General features: G+C 57.2%; 2 protein-coding genes and 1 pseudogene across 3 annotated transcripts; 1 reads left to right on the top strand and 2 right to left on the bottom strand.

Moving 5' to 3' along the window:
* The window catches only part of LOC101543579 (zinc finger CCHC-type and RNA-binding motif-containing protein 1-like), a 30,113-nt pseudogene extending 27,363 nt beyond the window's left edge, over window positions 1–2,750 (top strand).
* A 1,443-nt stretch (window positions 2,751–4,193) lies between these two features.
* HCAR2 (hydroxycarboxylic acid receptor 2) lies at window positions 4,194–5,285 on the bottom strand. The gene has a single exon (XM_004611156.2). It carries the CDS (start codon window positions 5,283–5,285, stop codon window positions 4,194–4,196), a length of 1,092 nt encoding a protein of 363 aa, XP_004611213.1.
* Window positions 5,286–5,578: 293 nt separating this feature from the next.
* Window positions 5,579–17,180, bottom strand: HCAR1 (hydroxycarboxylic acid receptor 1). Of its 2 annotated transcripts, XM_055147474.1 has the most exons (3): window positions 15,795–17,180; window positions 14,465–14,528; window positions 13,751–13,906 (listed from the first exon to the last, which is right to left on the bottom strand). In XM_055147474.1, the coding sequence occupies exons 1-2, from the start codon at window positions 16,787–16,789 to the stop codon at window positions 14,498–14,500; spliced, it is 1,026 nt and encodes a 341-aa protein (XP_055003449.1). In that variant the 5' UTR covers window positions 16,790–17,180; the 3' UTR covers window positions 13,751–13,906; window positions 14,465–14,497. The 2 variants fall into 2 exon arrangements, 1 of the variants encoding a protein (XP_055003449.1); XR_008631434.1 differs by lacking the exons at window positions 13,751–13,906; window positions 14,465–14,528 and adding an exon at window positions 5,579–5,683 and having other exon boundaries at window positions 15,563–17,180.
* Window positions 17,181–19,846: the final 2,666 nt, after the last annotated feature.

The raw sequence follows: 19,846 nt of genomic DNA, 5'->3' as shown, positions 1-19,846 counted from the left end.
TGTGCCCAGCGTGTGCCTGCCCAGACTGGACTGCTGGTACCACGTGGTCCCCGAGCACTCAGGGCCCGAGCACCACGGGCATCATATCCTCGAGTCTCTGCATTGAACAGCCACACCAGCCGGCCGAGAACCACGGGTGGGACTCCTGGGCGCTCTGAGAACTGCTTTGGAGGCCCCCAAAGTAAACATGGAAACAGTCTGTCTGAGGCCTTGTGTGCACCAGTAGTTTTTCCTTATTTCTCATTTTTTTGTTTGTTTGTTTGTTTTTCCTTTTTGGGTCATACCCGGCGATGCTCAGGGGTTACTCCTGGCTCATGCACTCAGCAGTTACTCCTGGCAGTGCTCGGGGGACCATATGGGATGCTGGGAATTGAACCCGGGTCGGCCACGTGCAAGGCAAACACCCTGCCTGTTGTCCTAACACTCCAGCCCCCTAGTTTTTTCTTGATACAGATGGTTAAACACCCTTTGTCTAAGCATCCTTGCACTGAAGGACATTTACAGATCCTTCTTTTATTTAATTCGGGTTTTTGTTTGTTTGCTTGGGGGCCACATCTGTCATGCTCAGAGGCTATATTCCTGACTTGGTGCTGGGGGTTGCACCCAAAGGTGTTCTGGAGAGAATGTGGGGCCGGCGATCAAACCCAGATCTCAAACGTGTGGAGCCTGTGCTCCAGCCCACTGACCTGTCTCTCCAGCCATGGGCAGGTTCTTCTTCCAGATGTAGTAAGAGTGGTGCAGTGCAGCCCGTGGTAGCAGGACGTGTGACGAGGTCCTGGTTTGACAATATTGTAGTGGTGTCCTTTGTCCTTTTACGACATTTTAGGAGCAAAGGCTCAGGAGTCAGGTTGCCTATGTTTGTTCTCAGGGCTGATCACTTACAGGTTCTGGGACCTCTCTCACATTCCTCAAACTCTCTGGGCCTCCAGCCTGTTCTGGGAGGTGGAACCAGAACCTCCCCTTAAAGTTAGTCAGCATCCTGCACGGAAACAGCACAGTGTCTTATGGATCCAGCGACTCAGAGAGAGGTGATGACCACGACGTCCCTCATCTCACTGTGAGTCCTTCATCACAGTGAGTTGACCCTCCCCGCCCCCTGCCCCCCTCCAGCTGCAATTCACCCTCAAGAGGGACCTCCCAGCATCTCAGAACGTGAGTCATGAGGAACAGGAGTCTGGGCAGGTGTGACTAAGGCAGACCTTGAGCAGAGTTCATCCTGGATGCAGGGTCGTGGCAAGTGTCTTTACAAGGGACAAAAAAGGAGGAACTCAAGACTCAAGACTCGGGGCCGGAGCGATAGCACAGCGGGTAGGGCGCTTGCCTTGCACGCGGCCGACCCGGGTTCGATTCCCAGCATCCCATATGGTCCCCTGAGCACCGCCAGGGGTAATTCCTGAGTGCAGAGCCAGGAGTGACCCCTGTGCATTGCTGGGTGTGACCCAAAAAGCAAAAAAAAAAAAAAAAAAAGACTCAAGACTCAAGGAGAAACTCAGAAAAGAAGGCCGGTGAAGATGTGCCAGGGATGGGTGTGGCGCGGCACCAGGGCTGAGCAGGGGTGAGGCACGGAGCAGATCAGCTGCTGGTGCCCTTGCCCACACCTTCATTGGTTTGTCTGCAGCCACGATGCCCTGGTGGGACAGACCAGGAGGGGATCTGCTTCTGCACAGCCCGCCCAGCCAGCCCTCACCTGGGCCTCCTCCCCCACCCGCCCGTGCTGGGCGCCCTCCTCCTCTCAGCAGCATCTTGTCGGGTTCCGTGTGGTCACTCCTGGCCCCTCCCCCCGTTAGCCCGCTCCCTGCATTGCCGGCTCCCGAGTCCCCAGCGCCTTCCACACGCCCTTCCAGTCACGGCCGGCTGCTTTTCTCATTGCCTCCCCACCTTGAGTGAGAGTCAGAGGAGAGTGTCTGGCTCCTGTTTCCTCTCCGCCCGCCGATGCCTCCATGCAGACTCCGTGCTTGCCCGTGACGGTGGGTGGAAGGGGCTTGCGGGTAACCCAGGGGCTGCGCGCGTGCAGGAGGCCTAGCTCCAACCCCCACACCATCCCATCCCCTGAGCGCTGCTGGGACCTCCCCATAAAGTGGGGGGACTGGAGGGGCTGGAGCCATAGCACAGTGGGTAGGGTGTTTGCCTTGCACACGACCGACCCGGGTTCAAATCCCTGCATCCCATATGGTCCCCTGAGCACCGCCAGGGGTGATTCCTGAGTGCATGAGCCAGGAGTGACCCCTGTGCATCGCCGGGTGTGACCCAAAAAGAAAAAAAAGTGGGGGGACTGGAGAGCTAGTACCGGAGTTGAGGTGCACGTATGCAGCCAGCACCAAGCTTTGGGGGGCGGCTCTCGCAGGCCTCTGAGCAACCCTGGGGAGCCCCGGCATTGCAGGCCTGAGGAGCACCGCCTGAGGAGCACTGCCTCCTGAGGCACGTGGACAGGACCATCGGCCCGACAGGCTGAGAATCACCCGCAGCCGCCCCGAGCCTTCAGAGCACTGCTTTAGGAGAAGCTTCCTGCCCGCCCCCTCCCCCACTAAAAGAAGAAAATTGAAAGCAGAGGGAGGGTGTGCCGAGCTGGGAGCGTGCAGCGGCCCCGAGGAGCGGGGCTGTCCCCCTCGGCCGGGGAATCCCTGCGTCCGCCAGCTGCCCCCACTGTGCTTCCCCTGCGAGGTGACGTCCGCTGCGTGCCGGCGGCCTCCAGGACTTACCTGGAGAACCAGTCCAGCCAACAGCTCCGAAGACGCTTTCGAAACTCCTGAGCGTCTGCCTTTCTTCCCGCCCCGCCACTCCCGGGGGCTGGGAGTCCGGCTCTGCATGCCTTCTCCGGAGCCCACTCGAGGTGCCAGGCAAGCCTCATCTTGCCAAAGGAAAGGAGTGAGGGCGGCTGGGAACGAAAGCGTAACAGAAACTTGGGCCTGTCAGAACTCAAACCAGCGCATCTCCTCCCAGACCGGAGCTGGGGACGAGACCATCCTGGAGGATACTCCCCCTCCTCCCCTCCCCGCAGAGCCCCACGCTGGCGTCACGGCTGCCTCGGGACTCAGACCGAAGAGCTCTCGGCACCGAACTCTCGGGAGAATGGACAGTGACCGGCCAGCGGTCTCCCCTCCCCCCCCCCCCGCCCCCGTGCCACACCTGGTCATTCGCCACTGTTCCCAGCCATTCCCCAGCCCTCTCTCGACAGAAGACAGTTCCACCGAATCTCTTGCAAAGAATTCAGCATTTGTATTCTTTTTTTCCCTTTTTGTTTTTGTTTGTTTAGTGGCCACACCTGGTGGTGCTCAGGGGCTAATTCTAGCTCAGTACTGGGGGTTGCTTCCTGCGGAGGAACCGTGCACATGGTCAGGGGCCCGCACGCCAAGCGTCTCCCTGGAGCTCCTTTTGTTCCTCTGCACTTCCCTGTAGGACCCGGTTGACAGGCTGTAAAGGTGGCGTAGGCAGGAACAGGGTTTCTGCGCCCTGGCGCACACACAGGCCACGCCAGACTGTCTCAGACGCAGTTTATTGAAGGGGAGATCACTTCTAAGTACTGAAACACAAGCAGGGGAGCCGGGAGGCCCCTGCTGGCCCACGGGACGCCAGAGAAGCCCCTGTCTATTCCCTGATGCTCCAGTTAGCGCAGAGCTATTGGGCCAGGCCCGTCCTTCCCGCCGGACTGTAGGCAGAGCTGGCGGGCCTCCGGGCGGTCTGCTCCAGCGGCGTGGCTGAGAGATGGACGGCGCCTGCAGAACCCGAGTGACTGGGTTCCTGCTAGTGTGTGGAAAGATGCCAGGGCTGCCCCGAGGGCGGCACGACCCCCCCCCCCCACTCACTTGGCTCTCCTTGTCCCCATTGGGCATTCCAGTAGGCGGCAGACCACCCGGGAGCCCACTCAGGTGACCCCCAGAGGTTCCAGGGCTGGCTTGGCTGGCCTCGGGCTGGACGGAGAGTCCCCGGGGCCAGGAGTCTCTCCCGGGCTCTGCAGGAACGTGGACAGTTCAGCTGCCTTCAGCTCTGCGCCAGTCAGAGGTCAGACGTGCACGTGTCAGGGCCTCCAGGTCTGTGCGATGACCCTGATGACCCTCGGGAGCCGAGAGGGCCACTCTGCTTCCCGGCCCCTCACTCCCAGCCCGAGTCTGGGAGCTCCGGGAAACCGCAGACCAGTGCTCATGATGACGCCACGTTGTGACGAAGCGCTTCTACCGAAAGGTCGGCTCTGTTGTCTAGTGAGAGGCCGGGCTCAGACAAGGGGGCCCCCGGGGCTCCCCAGCGCCAGCGATCAAGGGGCCCGGCGGGCTGCGGGTGGCGTCCAGGTCGCCGGTGAGCTCCATGCTCGTGCTCCGGTTCGTGTGCAGCTCGTCGGGCGTGGCCCTGCGGAGGCAGCGGGTGACGAGGGTGGAGAAGAAGCTGGGGAAGATGGGGCTGGAGAAGTAGTAGACCAGCGGGTCCAGCATGCTGTTCATGTAGGTGAAGCTGAGCGTGATGAAGAACGCCAGGTCCACGGAGCGGTAGACGCTGCAGTCCCCGGTGCCCTTCGTGTACAGCAGCCAGAAAATGCGGATGCGCACGGCCACGCTGGGCAGGAAGCAGAGGATGAAGACGACGGCCACCACCAGGATGAAGTGGATGGCCCTCTTGATCTTGGCGTGCCGGTCCATTTGGCGCTGCCGCAGGCTCCAGATGATCCTGGCGGAGCAAAACACGATGATGCCCAGGGGCAGGAAGAACTCCAGGAGGAACATGGCGTCGTGCCACCGGAACGTCTGGCAGATGCTGAAGCTGCTGCACAGGTTGGCGCCGTCGTTCCTGATGAGCATCTGGTTGTACAGGAGATGGCACGTCAGGCCGATGGTCACCCCCCACAGGAGGCAGGAGATGACAGCCGCCGTGCGGTTGGACATCTTGTTCAGCGTGTGATGGGGATGGACCACGCGGAAGTACCTGTCCACGGCCACCACCGTGAGGAAGATGATGCTGCCCTGACGGTTCATGGCCATCATGAAGAGCATCAGCCGGCAGGGGATGTCCCCAAACTTCCAGTCCCACTTCCTCACGTAGTTGTCCATCAGGAAGGGCAGGCAGATGATCAGGAGAAAGTCAGCCACGGCCAAGTTGAACAGGAAGATCCGGCTGGATTTCCAGGACTTGAGGTGAAAGCAGAAGATCCACAGGGCGATGCCATTCCCCAGGACCCCGAACACGAACTCCAGCCCCAGCACGGGCGGCAGGACGCTGCGGATGAAGTCGTCTCGGAACACGCAGCAGTTCTTGTTGTTTATTCTCAGAAAGTGGTCCTGCGTGTGGGGCAGGTTCATGAGTGGATCGAGCCGGCCCCGGGCAGCGCCTCCCCGCGAGAAGGCTGGGGACGAGGTGCGCATCTGTCTGGCGGGTGTGTGGTTCCGCTCCCGCCTTTATGTCATGTAGGGGTGTTGAAATAGATGACTGAATGGTTACCAGGAAACTACGAAATCACTGTAGAAAAAAAGTGTGTGTGTCTGTGTGTGTGTGTGTGGGGGGGGGGGGGGGGGTTGGCCAGCAAAGCTCTTAAGCAACTTGCTGTTTGCATAAATAAGTAATGAAAAAAAATCCCCTGGCCAGACAGGAACCAGAAATGTTTGTAATTAGAAAGGATTTGTTTTGGCAAGCTAGCTGTCATCGGTGAATTTACTGAAACATTGAAGTATCCAGGGTGCCACAGAGGAGGGCTTGGTGCCTGAGTGCAAAGTACAGAGAGAATCAATTCGCCGTCACACAATTAGCTTACATAATGAACACAGTGATAATAGCAATAATAAATCACAGTGCTGAACTACACGGTTTTCCAGGAACATTAAGAATTAGAGGGGCTGGAGCTATTGCACAGCGGGTAGGGCATTTGCCTTGCACGTGGCTGACCTGGGTTTGATTCCCAGTATCCCACATGGTCCCCTGAGCACTGCCAGGAATAATTCCTGAGTGTTTGAGCCAGGAGTAACCCCTGTGCATCGCTGGGTGGGACCCCTCCCCCCAAAAAAGACAAACCTAAAAGAAAAAAAAAATGAAGGGCCAGAAAGAAGGCCCAATGGACCGATCCCAGCCTTGCATGAGGGACATATGGCTTCGATCCCCAGCCCAGCAGGAGCCCCAGCACTGCCAGGAGTCATCTCTGAGCCCAGAGCCAGAAGTGACTGCCAGGTATGGCCCAAAAACCAAGAGAAAAAAAAGAATTAAGATGAAAGATAAGCATGCATATGATTTATGAAGCAATCGCCTGAGTGCTTTCTTTGGGAAGTTGGAGACGTGGCATATCTCCTTTGTGAGGACGGATGTGTGGGATTTGGTGTGCCGGGATTTCCCCTCTGTTCTAGCAGGGATTGCTTGTTCCACCAGAATTCTGCAATTAATCTCCCTTTGAGAAAACTTGAATCCAGTCTGGTACATGCCAGGGTAGAGTCATTTGGGTTTTAGTTGGTGTTTGATGTCAATATGCTTCTATGCTCAAGTTAGATTTATCTTAACTCAAGTTATTTATGTCTAAGTACAGGATTCTTTTAAAAATCAGTTCACTTTATTTTGAGATAAGTTTTAGATTGACACCAAAATTGCAGAAAGTACAGAGTTCCTATTTCCTTGCACCTCCACTTACCTCATGGCCATGCCGCTAGCTATGTGCTATTTAATTTTTTTTTTCTTTTTGAGTGACACCTGGCAATGTACAGGGGTTCCTCCTGGCTCTGCACTCAGGAATTACTCCTGGTGGTGTTCGGGGGACCATATGGCATGCTGGGGATCGAACCCGGGTTGGCCGCGTGCAAGGCAAACGCCCTCCCTGCTGTACTATAGCTCCAACCCCTTAATTTTTGTTTAACTTGGGGGACACACCTGGTAGTGCTCAGGACTTATTCCTGGCGCTCTGCTCAGGGATCACTCATAGTAGTTCAGGAGAGGGGCCATGTAGGGTGCCAGGACTGAACCTGGGTCAGCCACGTGCAAGAGCCTTACCCACTGTACTGTCCCTCTGCCCCATATTTTTGAAAAGTTCCAGTTTTGAATGACGAAACTCGGAGCAATGGGGTCTGTGAGGCCTTTGAAACTGGCCCCCTCCAGGTTGCAGCTCATCACGTCTGCTTGCCAGGCTCGCTCTACCTGCGTGTTGGGTCTTAGGAATTCCGCTCTGCCACGAGTGTGGGGGGGATTCTCTTTAGAGCAAGAAACAGGGAACTTGTTTCACTGAGTTGAGTAAGTGGGATTTTAGACGTTTCGACATGCGCCAGTCCAATGATTAGACTCTTCTGGGAGCCTGAGGCCCTTGAAGACGAAGATGACAGGAAGGGGTGAGGGGCATAGCGAAGGCAAAAGCAGAGAGTGCATTTGCCTTGCACGGGGCTGACCCAGGTTCAATCCCTGGCATTCCACATGGTTCCCCAGGCACTGCCAGGAGTAATTCCTGAGTGCAGAGCCAGGAGTAACCCCTGAGCATCGCTGGGTGTGACCCAAAAAGAAAAAAAAAAAGGTCAGGGAAGGAGATGTTGGCACCTGGATGCCAGCCAGTGCCCAGCTCCGTCTGATAGCCCGTGAGTCGTGGCGGAGAGGGAGGAGGGGATATAACCGGGGCTCCCGTCTCTGAGCACCTCCCTCTCACTGAATCTGATTTCAAGATCAAGAAAGTGAAGCTCAGGTCAGGAAAGTGAAGCTCAAGCAAGGCCACCCTCAGCCAGGAGCAGAGCTTGGACCTGAACGTGGCTCGGGCTTCAATACCCATGCCCCTACCCGCCGCGGAGCCCTCCCACCTCTCACCAGATCCCTGCCCAGCTCACACTGTGTGGGTGTGTGAAGGCTGCAGTGGAACAATTGCTGTTTGTTTCCCAGGCCTGCTGCTGGGAAGAGCATCTCCCGTCCGAGGGATGCGTACTTCTCCGTCAGGGCTACTCAGCTACCTAGAGAGCGTTTAGGGTCTGAGATCAGCGCTCGTTATTTCTGGACACTAGGATTCGCAAGAACCCTCCCTCTCGAACAATGGCCATCGAGTTAGAAATGAACTACGGGTGAATCAGACTTGCGGAGAGGACAGCGAGAGGCCCCGGGATCTACCCTCGACTGCCTCGGCTTCCCCATCTCTCGGTCTCGGCTTCGAAAGCAGAGCTCCCCGCTCCTGGGCAGAACGTCGGTTTCTGCCTCCCGTCCCTGGCCCTGCTGTGGAATTTCCAGTCTTCCCACTACCCCAGGAACAGGTTCTGTCTTGCTCCCCTACTCCTTCCTCTCTTTAGAGTGCGTGAGTGGCACAGAAACTTGCTAGACTGAATCATTCCAGCAGCAGAGGCAGTGGGGTGCCGAGTTGGGGGCAGCTCCACAGAGAAACTCCTTCACGATTCCTTTGCCTCTCCGTGTTGTCCTGTGATCAGTGAAATGCGAGCATGACTCAGAACTATGTTTTTCAATTTAAAATCATTCCGGGGATCGGAGAAGTTATCCAGGACTTGTGGCGCTTCCCAGGTTTGATCCCCGGCACCAGATGCAATCCCGGGGCAGGAGTGAGCCCTGAGCACCTCCAGCGTGCCCTGCCCCCCCCCAAAGATAATTAAAGCAACCGTGATGGTGTTGTCATGGCTCTCCTGGCCCATGGGCTCCAGGGGTCGTCTGGGGACACCGTGGGGTGTCTCAGAAGGCAGCTGGCTCAAGCAGCGGGTGGGAATCTCTCCGCGGGGCATCTGCAGGTGGCCCTGGGAGCACAGGAGCGTCAGAAACTGACCCCGTCTTCGCGTGCCCATGTTTTGTACCTCCTGCTTTGCTCCTGCCCCTTGCCCCGCCTCCCAGTCCCCCTGTCCTTTTTTTTTTTTTTTTAAGTAAGCAGATTTTATTTAGAGGCTTTTGAGGATAGGAGGAAGGTGTAGGGAGCCATTTTATAATCCTGGCTCTTATGTTCAAGTAAGACAGAGTCTGGCTCTTCTCAAACAGAGGCTCACTTAAACTTCCTGCCATTGCTGACCTTACTGACCTTACTGCTCCGCCATTGTTTACATATAAATGGACATGTCATGATCTATGATTGACTACTACCTGTACGGGGGGTCCAGGCACGTATACCATACCACTGCCTCCCAGCAGGCAAGTATAAATGCTCTAGCGGCCAGTGAATAAACTCTCTTTCTCTCTCCTTTTCTGCTCCTCCTTCTGTCTCTGCGTCTGTTCATTCAGCTGCGTCCCCTCCTCAGCCCCACAAAGGGTCCTACCTGCTGGACAGGACACGGGACCCCACAGGAAGGGATAAGAAAGGGAGAGAGAGGTAAGAGTAAGGCGTTCAAGAGAGAACGCGGGCTTCTCCAAGGGTGGAGGAAGCCCCTACACATAACCGAGCTTTAGACACAAAAGTATGAAAGCATGAAAGTACACATCTCAAGAGGGGAGATGAGGGCAACACATATGCTCGGGCAACACGTGTGCTCGGCCATGTGGGCGCAAGCAGCACATGGGCTCAGGCAGCATATGCGCCTCCCTCTGTCCTTTGTCCTGTGAGTCAGATGTTTGTCGGGCCCAATAGTGGTGGACGAGGCTCACTGTGGCCCTCTGCAAGGCCCTCTCATACTGGCCACACATGCCGTGTTCATTTTGTTTGTTTTGGGGCCACACAGTGATGCTCCCGGGTTACTCCTGGCAGTGCTTGAGGGACCATATAGGATGTGGGGGATTGAACCCGGGTCAGCCGTGTGCAAGGCAATCACCCAACCCACTGTACTGTCTTTCTGGCCCCTGACACATGATGCTCTAACTACACAAGCCCTACACAAGCCACCAGCCCCAGTCTGAGAGCTCAGTGGGTTTGGAGGACAAGTTCTTTATCTTTTCAGGGAGCTCGCGCCCGAATCAGCCTGTTTTTCTCAAACCAACTCTTGTCTCTTGCATCTTGGCCTCCCACCCATGAGCTCTCAGTAGCTAGACTTCTTTCTTCTTCTTGTTTTAGATTTTTTAGGCGGGGGGTCACACCCCAGCAGTGCTCAGGAATCACTCCTTGTCCTGACTGCACTCAGGAATTCTTTCTGGCGGTGCCTGAGGGACCATATGGGATGTCAGGGACTGAACCTGGCTCTGACACATGCCAGGCAAGTGCCCTCCATACGCCCTGGCTCTCCAAGCCCCGGGTAGCGGACTCCGTGCAGGGCTGCACAGGGCCTCCCGTCTAAGCAGGGCTGGCTGGGAAATATGCCCTGCATCTGGGGTCCTGGGTTTGATCCAGGACACTGCATAGCCCAGAAGCTCAGGAGTGGCCCCCAAGCTCCGCCGGAAGGCACCCCCCGCCCTGCCCTGAGAAACAGAAACGCGCACAGAAGCACATCTTGTTTGGCCACACCCAGTGGTGCTCAGGGCTACTCCTGGTTCTGCACTCAGGAATCACTCTTGGAAGGCTCGGGGGACCAGATGGGGGGGACACCGGGGGTTAAACCCAGGTTAGACCCTGCCCGCTGTACTGCAGCTCCGGCCCAGAAGCAGAACACTTTCACTTTTTGCTAGACGGGATTGAACCCAAGGCCTCACACGTGCAAGGCAAACACTACCTTGAACGCCATCACCACCCCGGAGCCGACTTTCCAGGTTTTCTTCTGTGTTTTGATTTGCATATGGATCTGAGCTCAGGGATCACTGCCGGCAGTACGGGGGACCACGTGAGGTACCGGGGATTAAACCTTAGTCAGCCGCACCTTAGGAGGCACCTGAGGCAAGGCAAGCACCTGACCTGCCGTCTGTCCTGTCTGTCTGTCTCTGTGATCCCCAGTAAACGTTCCTCGTGTGTAAGCTCAAAACTTCCAGAACAAGTCACCCATGCGTTATACTGGTTCAATCGAGCCATAGCCTGTCAAAATTCCTCTGGGAGGCGCCACAGAGGGCGAGTTTCAGGAAGCATAACTCCCCGAGGGACTTGGGGAGACTCGCCCTGCAGATGACCAACGGCCGCGTCAGAACACGCGGTGATGGGAGACGAGCCGAGGGGCTGCGGAGAGGGAGTGTGAGAGCAGGAAGGCCCGGGGCTGGCCAGCGGCGCGGGACGAGGGGAAGAGTCTTGCTGGGTTTGGAAGCAGTATTGGGTGCCCAATCCTAAGGGCAGAAACGATCATCTAATAACCTCGAAAGAAAAAATTAAGTTGAAAGTCTCCCAGTCCCCATTTGAAAACTTAGTACCAGCTTGAGGTAGGGTGGCCGTGGGCTCAAGAGAGAGCCCGGCAGCGCCGTACCGAGAGCCTGGAAATCGCCGTCACGTCCATGCCAGCTGGCACTCAACTCGGGTGCTAAGAGTAGGCACTGGGGCAAAGACTTTTTGGTTTTTTTGTTTTGTTTTCGTTTTTTTTGTTTTGGGGTCACACCTGGCGATGCACAGGGGTTACTCCTGGCTCTGCACTCAGGAATTACTCCTGGCGGTGCTCAGGGGACCATATGGGATGCTGGGATTTGAATCCAGGTCGGCCACATGCAAGGCAAATGCCCTACCCGCTATGCTATCACTCCAGCCCCCGACTTTTTTTTTTGCTTTTAGGGTCACACCAGCTACTCAGGGGTTACTCCTGGCTCTGTGCTCAGGAATACTCCTGGTGGTGCTCAGGGAACCGTATGGGATGCCGGGGATTGAACCTGGGTCGGCTGCATGAAGGGCAACCTCCCTCCCCACTGCAGTATCGCTCCGACCCCAAGCCTGGTGGTTTTGTGTTTGTGTTGAGGGTTTCGGTGTGGCGTGTACGGGAACCCAAGAGCACAGTCCCATCTCGACTCCCTGAGCATTGCTCTTAATGCGCAGTGCTGGGACGACCGAATAACCACAGGCAAAGGATAAAGAAGGACATTTTCTTGCCTGTACCCCAAAACCAAATCTGGGGAGCCATGAACAGTTCTTATATCCAAAGGATATGTCTTCATGGGAGGTCCTGGCCTTCGATTTCTCAGGCACACACCAGCTGTGCAAGCAACAGAGGAAAGAAAAAAATGGAAAATTGGGGGCCAGAGATTGCATGGAGCCGTTGCGTAGTTTGTGGAGGTCCAGGGTTCGAGTCCCTGAACACTGGGCAGGACGCCAGCAGGCAGGTTTGTTACCAGGACCCAGCGGGCCTCTGCCTTCCTGTCCCATCCATCTTCCTGGTTCTCCCAAACAGCCCCCCCTCCTTCCTGCTCACCTTCCCCACTGACTCACTGGCTGCGGAGGATCCTGAATCACTTCCTTTGAGACACCCGGGCCCGGCAGTGCCCCTGGCCGCCCGGGATGTGCCGAGGTCTTTCCAAGAGGGAGTGCAGGAAGGGGCCGCCCTTCAGCCCACCCCCACACCGCGGGCTTCTGCATCGAGACCGAGCGGGCGAGTCCTTCTGTTGGTTGTGGTCTGTCTCTGCCTTTATCTCCACCTGCTGTTACCCGGAGTCTGTCTCTGGATCTCTGAGAGTCCACAGAGATGCACAGCTACCGGCCTTGAGAGAAATAGTTAGAAATGGCTCCGTGCATCTGTTTCTACACACAGAGACACACGTCTGCGTTTGATTATGTTTCGGGTTTCTGTTTTCCAGGGGCCCCGCCGGTGGTGCTCGGGGCGTGCTCTGCTACTCTGTGGTCAGGGGTCACTCCGGGGGGGGTTGGAGGACTGGACGTGGTGCCGGGATGGAGCCAGGGTCGGCCTTGTGTGCTCCTACCCTTGTACTCTCTGGGCCCTGGTGGCGGCTCAGCCACACGCAGCAGGGTTCGGGGTTTACGGGGGGAGCGCCCCTGCAGTGCCGGGAACCTCGGTGGGTGACATGCAGAGCAGACCCTTCCCCGCTGTCCTCTCCCTCCGGCCGTGCGTATGTGTTTGTAGACATGGAAGTCAGGACCCTGCACTTCCCCTCCCCTGCCCCGAATCCCGCCCCAGAAAGGACCCCCCTTTCCCCACCGCTGCTGCTCAGGCCACGCTGCCCGGGGGGTCCCCACCTCTCCACAGGGCCCCTGAAGGCCTGCACAGCCGGCCGCCCTGGGCCACCCCGGCCCCTGCGGCTTCAGATCCTGGCCCAACAGCTTGACTTTTACTTCCGGCTCCTCTTAATTGGGGGGTTTGGGGGTGCGGCCCTGCCCCGCTTTGCTTGGCGTCCTCTGGGCCCGGCCACCCGCCCGGCCTCCTGCAGACGGGGCGAGGCCTTGGCCCTGTGCTTTCTCCGACCCCAGACCTGTTTCCATCCTGGCGGGACAGCGGGGCCGCGTGTTCTCCCAGCCGTTCACGTGGACTCAGCCTGCTGTGCTCCCTGGCTTTTCCCTGCCTTTCCCTACAGGGCCGGGTGTCGCCTTTCGGATCCCTGCCGTGTTTCTCTCTCAGTTTCCACTAAGCTTTGTCCGCACAGCCATACTCCTTTTTCTTAGAACTGAGGAAGACGTCTCCCTGATAAAGTGGATTTCTTGTCTCTGTGAGTCTAAAAAGGGAAGCAGAGGCAGAGTCTAGACGGCGTCGGGCAGCAGGGACCTCACTTTCGCTTCGGTTGTCCTCGCTGCCTTTCAGGGAGAAACTGGCCACGGGCCAGGCCCCAGCTCCCGGCTAGCTCAGAGTGGCGGGGGAGGCTTTGGGCCACTCCCAGGGATGTCTAGTGGCTGCTCCTGGCTCTGTGCTCAGAGGACGACCGCTTGTGGCCCCAGGGCGAGGGCCACTGGGCTGGCTGCGGAAAGCACCTTCCCTGGATTCCTCAGACACGTTTCACGGGCGGGTGGAACCTTACAGAGTCTTCGCCAGAGGCCCAAGACACAGCCCAGACTTCCTCTCAACACCCATTTTTATTAAGCTGCAGAAACAAGGTGTAGCCCAGGCCAGGCTTGTGACTGGGACCAGCATTAAGGCACAAGTGTGAGTGGGCCAGGGTTTGTCACTGGAGGGAGGACTCATGGTTCCTGGATGCTGCTGCGAATTCTTGCGGCCGTTCTTCCCGGGAGTGGAGACCAGGGGTGACAATGCAGCGACTTGCTCGGGGCCTCAGAACCCAAGAGTTTCGTTATGTGTCAAGTGCGTTAGCATAATAAATCACAGTACCTAGCACTTTCTGCCCGGCCATGTTTAATGCTTCACATGCACTTACTTGTGCCTTCAAATATTTCTCAGACACCCCCTGTGCTAGGAGCACGGGACAGCACACGATGTCCCTGTGTATCAGTCTCTGCCTAATCTGCCCCAGGGCCTTGTGAAGCCGATATTACAGATATACCTCTGTTGGGGCAGGAAACGGAAGCTAAAAGTGGTTTCAGAAAATCTGTCCCGGAATGGGTTGGGGGGAAACGGGGTAGAACAGCGAGGCAGGCCAACAGCATAAACGTTAATGGTGGCCATGTTACCACCATAATAGCAAAATATTAAAAAGAAAAATATTTCTGCCTGCAGATCACACATCTAGTGATGAAACAGGGATTATTGTTACTTTTTTTTAGCTATGGGGATCGAACCCAGGGTCTCAGACCTGCCAGGCAAGGACTCACCATGTAGTGCAGGCCTGGTTCCCTCCACCACCCACCCCTGCCTTTAAAAAAAAAACAAACCTGGGATGGTAACTCAGGTCCATCTGTCTTTCTTCAGTCCAGACTTTTCTTCTGTGCAGCGTCTCTGAGAAGGGAAATCAGAACGACAGCCCCGTGGCGTGGGGGTCAGAGAGCCCAGAGTTGGTGGTGCCTTCAAGGGAGAGGACCCTGGGAACGGGGGCTGAGCTGAGGGGGGTTGGGACACAGTGTGGGGCAGGGCAGCCCATCTTGGCACAGATTCTCCCTGACTGCCGAGCCTGTGGACTTGTCAGGGAACCCACACGCGTGGGGACATTCTGGCACCGAGTCCTGCAGTAGGAGGGCGGCATTGGGCTGTTTGCCAAGAACCATTAAAAGGGTAGAGGTCACACACTCCCCTCTTGCTCCACCCTCCAAAAATAGTTACACCGATTAACAGTCCCTGGAGGTAAAGGGACATGGGTCTGGCACAAGTGATGGATTCAGTAACTTATGTGAAAAACAAATGAATGAATGAATGAATGAATGAATGAATGATTCAACCCACAGTCACATCCCAGGCAGTCAAAAGCCATTATTACACTGGCCAGTGGGTTGGGGGGTCAGCGGGGCCGATAGTGTTTTAAGTGCTTGACTTCCACAGAAACAAACAAACAAACAGGGTGCTAGGTTGTTTCTTTTTAATGACGAACACCCCTCATCACCTCATTTCCTTTTTGAAATGTGAAAACTGGGTTGAGGGGCAGGCGTGGGGGGTGCGGAGCTCCAGAGAGTCCAAGCAGACTGTGTTGCTGTGGTTCTCCTTGCACGTCCCACAAGGCCACAATGGACAAGAGGGGCCAGATCTCGGGGCTCAAGATACCCCCATCCAAAGAGCCTCCCTCAGCCTCAGCACGGTGGTAACTGTGCTGAGTAACTGCATCTTCATTGCGTTTCAGTGTTTCGAGATAAGCAATAATTTAAAGGCCGAGGATAGTAAATGCTGGTAAGTCATTAAGTCCACGACCGCCGGAGAGAGCATGAGCAGGACCTGTTTACTCAGCCGTTCAAAGTTCCAGGGGAGCCGAGCACTCCCGGCCCCCCCCCACCCCCCACGCCGCCACTGCGTGCGCAGCCCCCTCCAGCCCAGTCACCAGGTACCTGCGTCCAACTTGCTTCTGAGCCGGAAACTTCCCCAAAGGTACCGTGACCTGCTTTTCGTTTCCCAGTTTCCAGTAAGAGAGAGGAGGCTGTCGCTAAGCCGGGCTGGCATGTCAGACTCCATCCTCCCCCAGCGCCCCCCTAGAATGACTCATTTCTAAGCTGCCTCCTTGGGTCCGCGTGTCTGTTTACCTCGGTGCCATTCAGCCCGTCTCCAGACCCCACCGCACACCTGCTGGTCTCCGGAAGGCCTTTGCCACGCCCCTCGAGGCACAGGTTGGAAACGGGCATCTCCTCCGGCCGCGTCGGGGCACGTCGTCCAGAGCGCTGGGGTCTCAAACGTCGGATGGTGAGCTTGGTGTAGAACTTCGGGAACGAGGGGCTTGAGAAGTAGTACACCAGGGGGTCCAGCATGCTGTTCATGTAGGTGAAGCTGAGTGTGACGTGCAGGGCCACGTGCACCGAGGGGTCGCAGGCGCTGGACGGCACCGTCCACAGGAAGTACAGCCTGGCCGACGCACTGGGCAGGTAGCAGGTGACGAACACCACGGCCACCACGATGATGAAGCGGGTGGCCCTCTGCATCCGGGCCTGGCGGGCCAGCTGCCGCCGCTGCCGCAGGCTGCAGATGATCCGGAAGGTGCAGAAGGAGATGATGGCGAGGGGCAGGAAGAACTCCAGCTGGAACATGACGTCGTGCCAGCCGTTGGCCGACTCCATGATGAAGCTCTCGCAGGCCACGGTCTTGTCCTGCACACACAGGTGGTTCTCCATCAGCAGGTACAGCGTCCCCAGGACGACCAGCGCCCACAGGGCACAGACCACGGCAACCGCCGTGCGGTTGGACATGGCGTTCACCACGTGGTGCGGGTGCACCACCCTGAAGTACCGGTCCACGGCCACCACGGTGAGGAACACGATGCTCCCGGCCCGGCTCATGGCCAGCAGGAAGAGCACGAGCCGGCACGGGATGTCCTCGAAGGCCCACTGGCGGCGCCGGCGGTAGTAGTCCGTCCGGAAGGGCAGGCTGACCATGAGCAGGAAGTCGGCCACGGCCAGGTTGAACAGGTAAACGGTACTGGGCTTCCAGGTCTTCGTGTGGAAGCAGAACCCGCACAGCGCCAGCCCGTTGCCCAGGGCCCCCAGCACAAAGGCCAGGATCAGCAGCGGGGGCATCACCTGGGCGATGGGGTCGCCCTCAATGAGGCAGCAGGAGCCGTTGTCCATGCTGGCCGGGGGACACGTGTCCTGAGAGACAGGGGTCCCCTACCACGCAGGCAGCTGCTGCTTCTCTGACGCGCTCATTGGGCACAGGAACCGGCCGGCACACGGGAGAGGTGGGCGCGGATGGCGAGAGGCCCCGGGTGGCCTGTTCTCCGGAGAAGGGTCACGCCGAGAGGGGGAGCGTGTGCCCCCGGCCGCGGTCACTCGGGGCAGGAGGCTGGCGGCTCCGTGAGCTTCATGCTGCAGAGGCGGTGTTGGGGGCCGCCCCGAGTGGGTTTTGCTTTCAGCCTGGCTGTGCGCGAGCGCGGCGCTGCCCAGAGCGGGGGGACGCGTGTTTGTCCTCCCTCCCGGTGGAGAAGTACAAACATTTCCTGGAGCCGGCCAGGGCCTCTGCCTTCGCTTTCCTCCCCTAACCTTTGCCTGACTGCCCTGTCCCCTCCCTCCCGCCCTCCCATCCCATGGGGCGCTCCCAGGCACTGCCGAGGGGGGAGGCTGCGCGCAGCTTCTCAGAGCCATTTCCGGTACCCCCCCACCCCAGGGCAGAGCTCGGAGATGGGGAGGGTCCTCGGGGGAGGCGTCCTGAGAATAACATATGTTGGGCATTAGCAGGGTTCATGAGCCTCTCTCCTTGGCCCCGAGCGACCAGTTGCACAACCAGCAAGGCCATGAAATGGCTGTGAAGCCACTTCCCAGGTCTCTGTCCAGGATGGGCAGCCGGGCTGTGTGTGGACGGGGCTGGGCTCCGACTCCCCCGTATCTGATCAGATCAGCCAAACTCCAGGATTTCTGTGTTTTGAACTTGAGTCACGCGCTGAGCCTCTGGTGGGGGTGGAGGGGGTTGGGGCGGTTGGTCCAGGGGGTGTGTCTGTCTCTGGGGAAAAACATCCTGGGGAGCTCGGGCTGCACGAAGCCTGGGGGCCCTGCTGGCCGCGAGCCCCTGCCCCCTCCCAGCTGCTGATGAAAGGGGGCTTCTCCCCCGAGCCCCCCCACGTGCCCCGCCTCCCTCGTACCTCCAGATGCCGCACAGACCCTGCCACCCCGTTGCAGCCATTGCAGCTGTTGGGAGAGTTTGCTTTTGGGGTCACACCTGGTGATGCTCAGGAATCACTCCTGGCGGTCTCAAGGGACCGTATGGGACGCTGGGAACTGAACCCGGGGACGCTGCGTGCAAGGCAGATGCCTCCCCGCTGGACTGCCGCTCTGGCCCCCAGAGTTTCCCAACTAGTTTCCCTAGCCCTGGTCTTCTGGAAGATTCCTCCCTCACACTTGTGCGTGATGCTCCTAAAGCACAGAGACGCGTTTCCCCCCAAGCCCCGTGACCCCCTGCCACGACAGCTGCTGTCTGTGGCCGGGGCTCCGAGAACCAGCTGGACTCGGCTCGTGTGTTTTAAAAATATGGGATGGGGCTGACGAGATAGTGTGGTGGGTTAGGCACTTGCCTTGTAGGTATGCTACCTGGATTCAATCCCCAGCTCCACATTTGGTCCCCCGGTCCCCTCAGGTGTGACCCAGAAAGCAAAAGCAAAAAAAAAAAAAAAAAAAAAACCTTGAGACTGTCCTATTTATTATGGGCCACAGCCACTCTGCTTAGGCGTACTCTTGGCTCTGTGCTCAAGGGATCACTCCTGCTTGGGCTCAGGGGACCATATAGGTGCCAGGGATCAAACCCGGGTTGGCCATGTACAAAACAGGTGCCTTACCTGTGCCCCATTGCTCCAACCCTAGGACTGTCTGTCCTTTTTTTTCTTTTTTTTTTTTTAAGCCAAACCCGGATTATCAGTCTGATAAAACAGACTGACCCACCTGGTCATGCTGGGCCTGCAGTCCACACAGGGATAGTCTCTGGTCCTGGAGATGGGGTCAAGGACTCTCCACTTAACTGCAGTCCCTACCCATCCCTATTGCCTCATCAGCTTTGTGCATTTACCGGCCTGGGACTGGTAGGATTTTGAGTTGGTCGTCTCTGCTCTAGGTTAAAGGTCACCTTCCTTGGATTAGGATATAAGCCCCTTGTCCAGGGATTTCCAGACTGCCTGTGCAACCTCATTCTCCTGCCACTTTCTTCCAAACCTCCTACCTGTTATTCTTGTAATCCCCAGCATTAGGTGTTTGTCAAGTGTCTGCACTGAGCTCACCCACTAATCCAAGAGGTCCTGGAGATAAATCCATGCCCTTGACAGGAGGTGAGGGTCGGACGGTCACTCGTGCTTGTCTGTGGGTTCAAAGTTGCCACTTTCACTTTGCCACCCTTTGGGGTTGGGAACGAATGTTTGGTCCTGGGGGATCTGCCATCCACTGTGCCTCCACCCCACAAGATGAGACTGGTGGGTGACCCTTGTGGGAAATTGTCCCCCTAACAAAAACCTCAAGGTCGGGATAGTCCTATTTGGAACAGTTTAGGTCGTTTAGTATAAAATGAGGCTGCAAGTGTGTGTTCAGGAAAGGACAGAATAAAACAGCTTTGGGTCTTTTAATTATAGAGGCTAGCAGGCAAGAATAGGACGCTGTCACGACTTCATGCTTTCAGAGTGCTCTGTCTGGCTGTGTGAAACATCCCAGCCTCTGCTTCTCGTGTACCTGTTAAATTTGGAATTGGGGGGTGTAAACCACACCTGGCGGTGCTCAGGGCTCACTCCGGTGGGCTTGGGGGACCACATGGGCTGCCAGGGATCCAACCCAGGCCGACTGCGTGCCAAGCAAGGACCCTCTCTGCTGTTCTATGGCTCCTGCCCCAGTTATTATATTATTTTTTTGGTAACAGTTAAATGTTGACGTTTTCACTCACTGTCTCCAGTGGCTCTATTCGTCTAGTGGCCCCCGTGCCGGGAGCCAGGCTTGGGGAGCGTGAGCTGTCGTGGTTGCTAGGGGACCCCAGAGTGGACAGTCCTCGTGTTTGTCTCATTCTCTGTGACCGACCCCCACTGGCCAGAGGCTGGAGATACCAGTCTGATTGATTGTTTTCACTGTGGTAAGTTGCCACAGAAGCTGAGTACGGCGAGACCCTCAGGCTGGATTTTCCAATACTCCTGAGGGAGTCCATTCCTCCTTCACAGAGATGCG

This window comes from Sorex araneus, chromosome 9, assembly GCF_027595985.1.
Source record: "Sorex araneus isolate mSorAra2 chromosome 9, mSorAra2.pri, whole genome shotgun sequence".
NCBI classification, from domain to species: Eukaryota; Metazoa; Chordata; class Mammalia; order Eulipotyphla; family Soricidae; genus Sorex; species Sorex araneus.
Note: the sequence above shows the minus strand (reverse complement) of the source record. Positions and strands in the feature narration are given on the sequence as shown.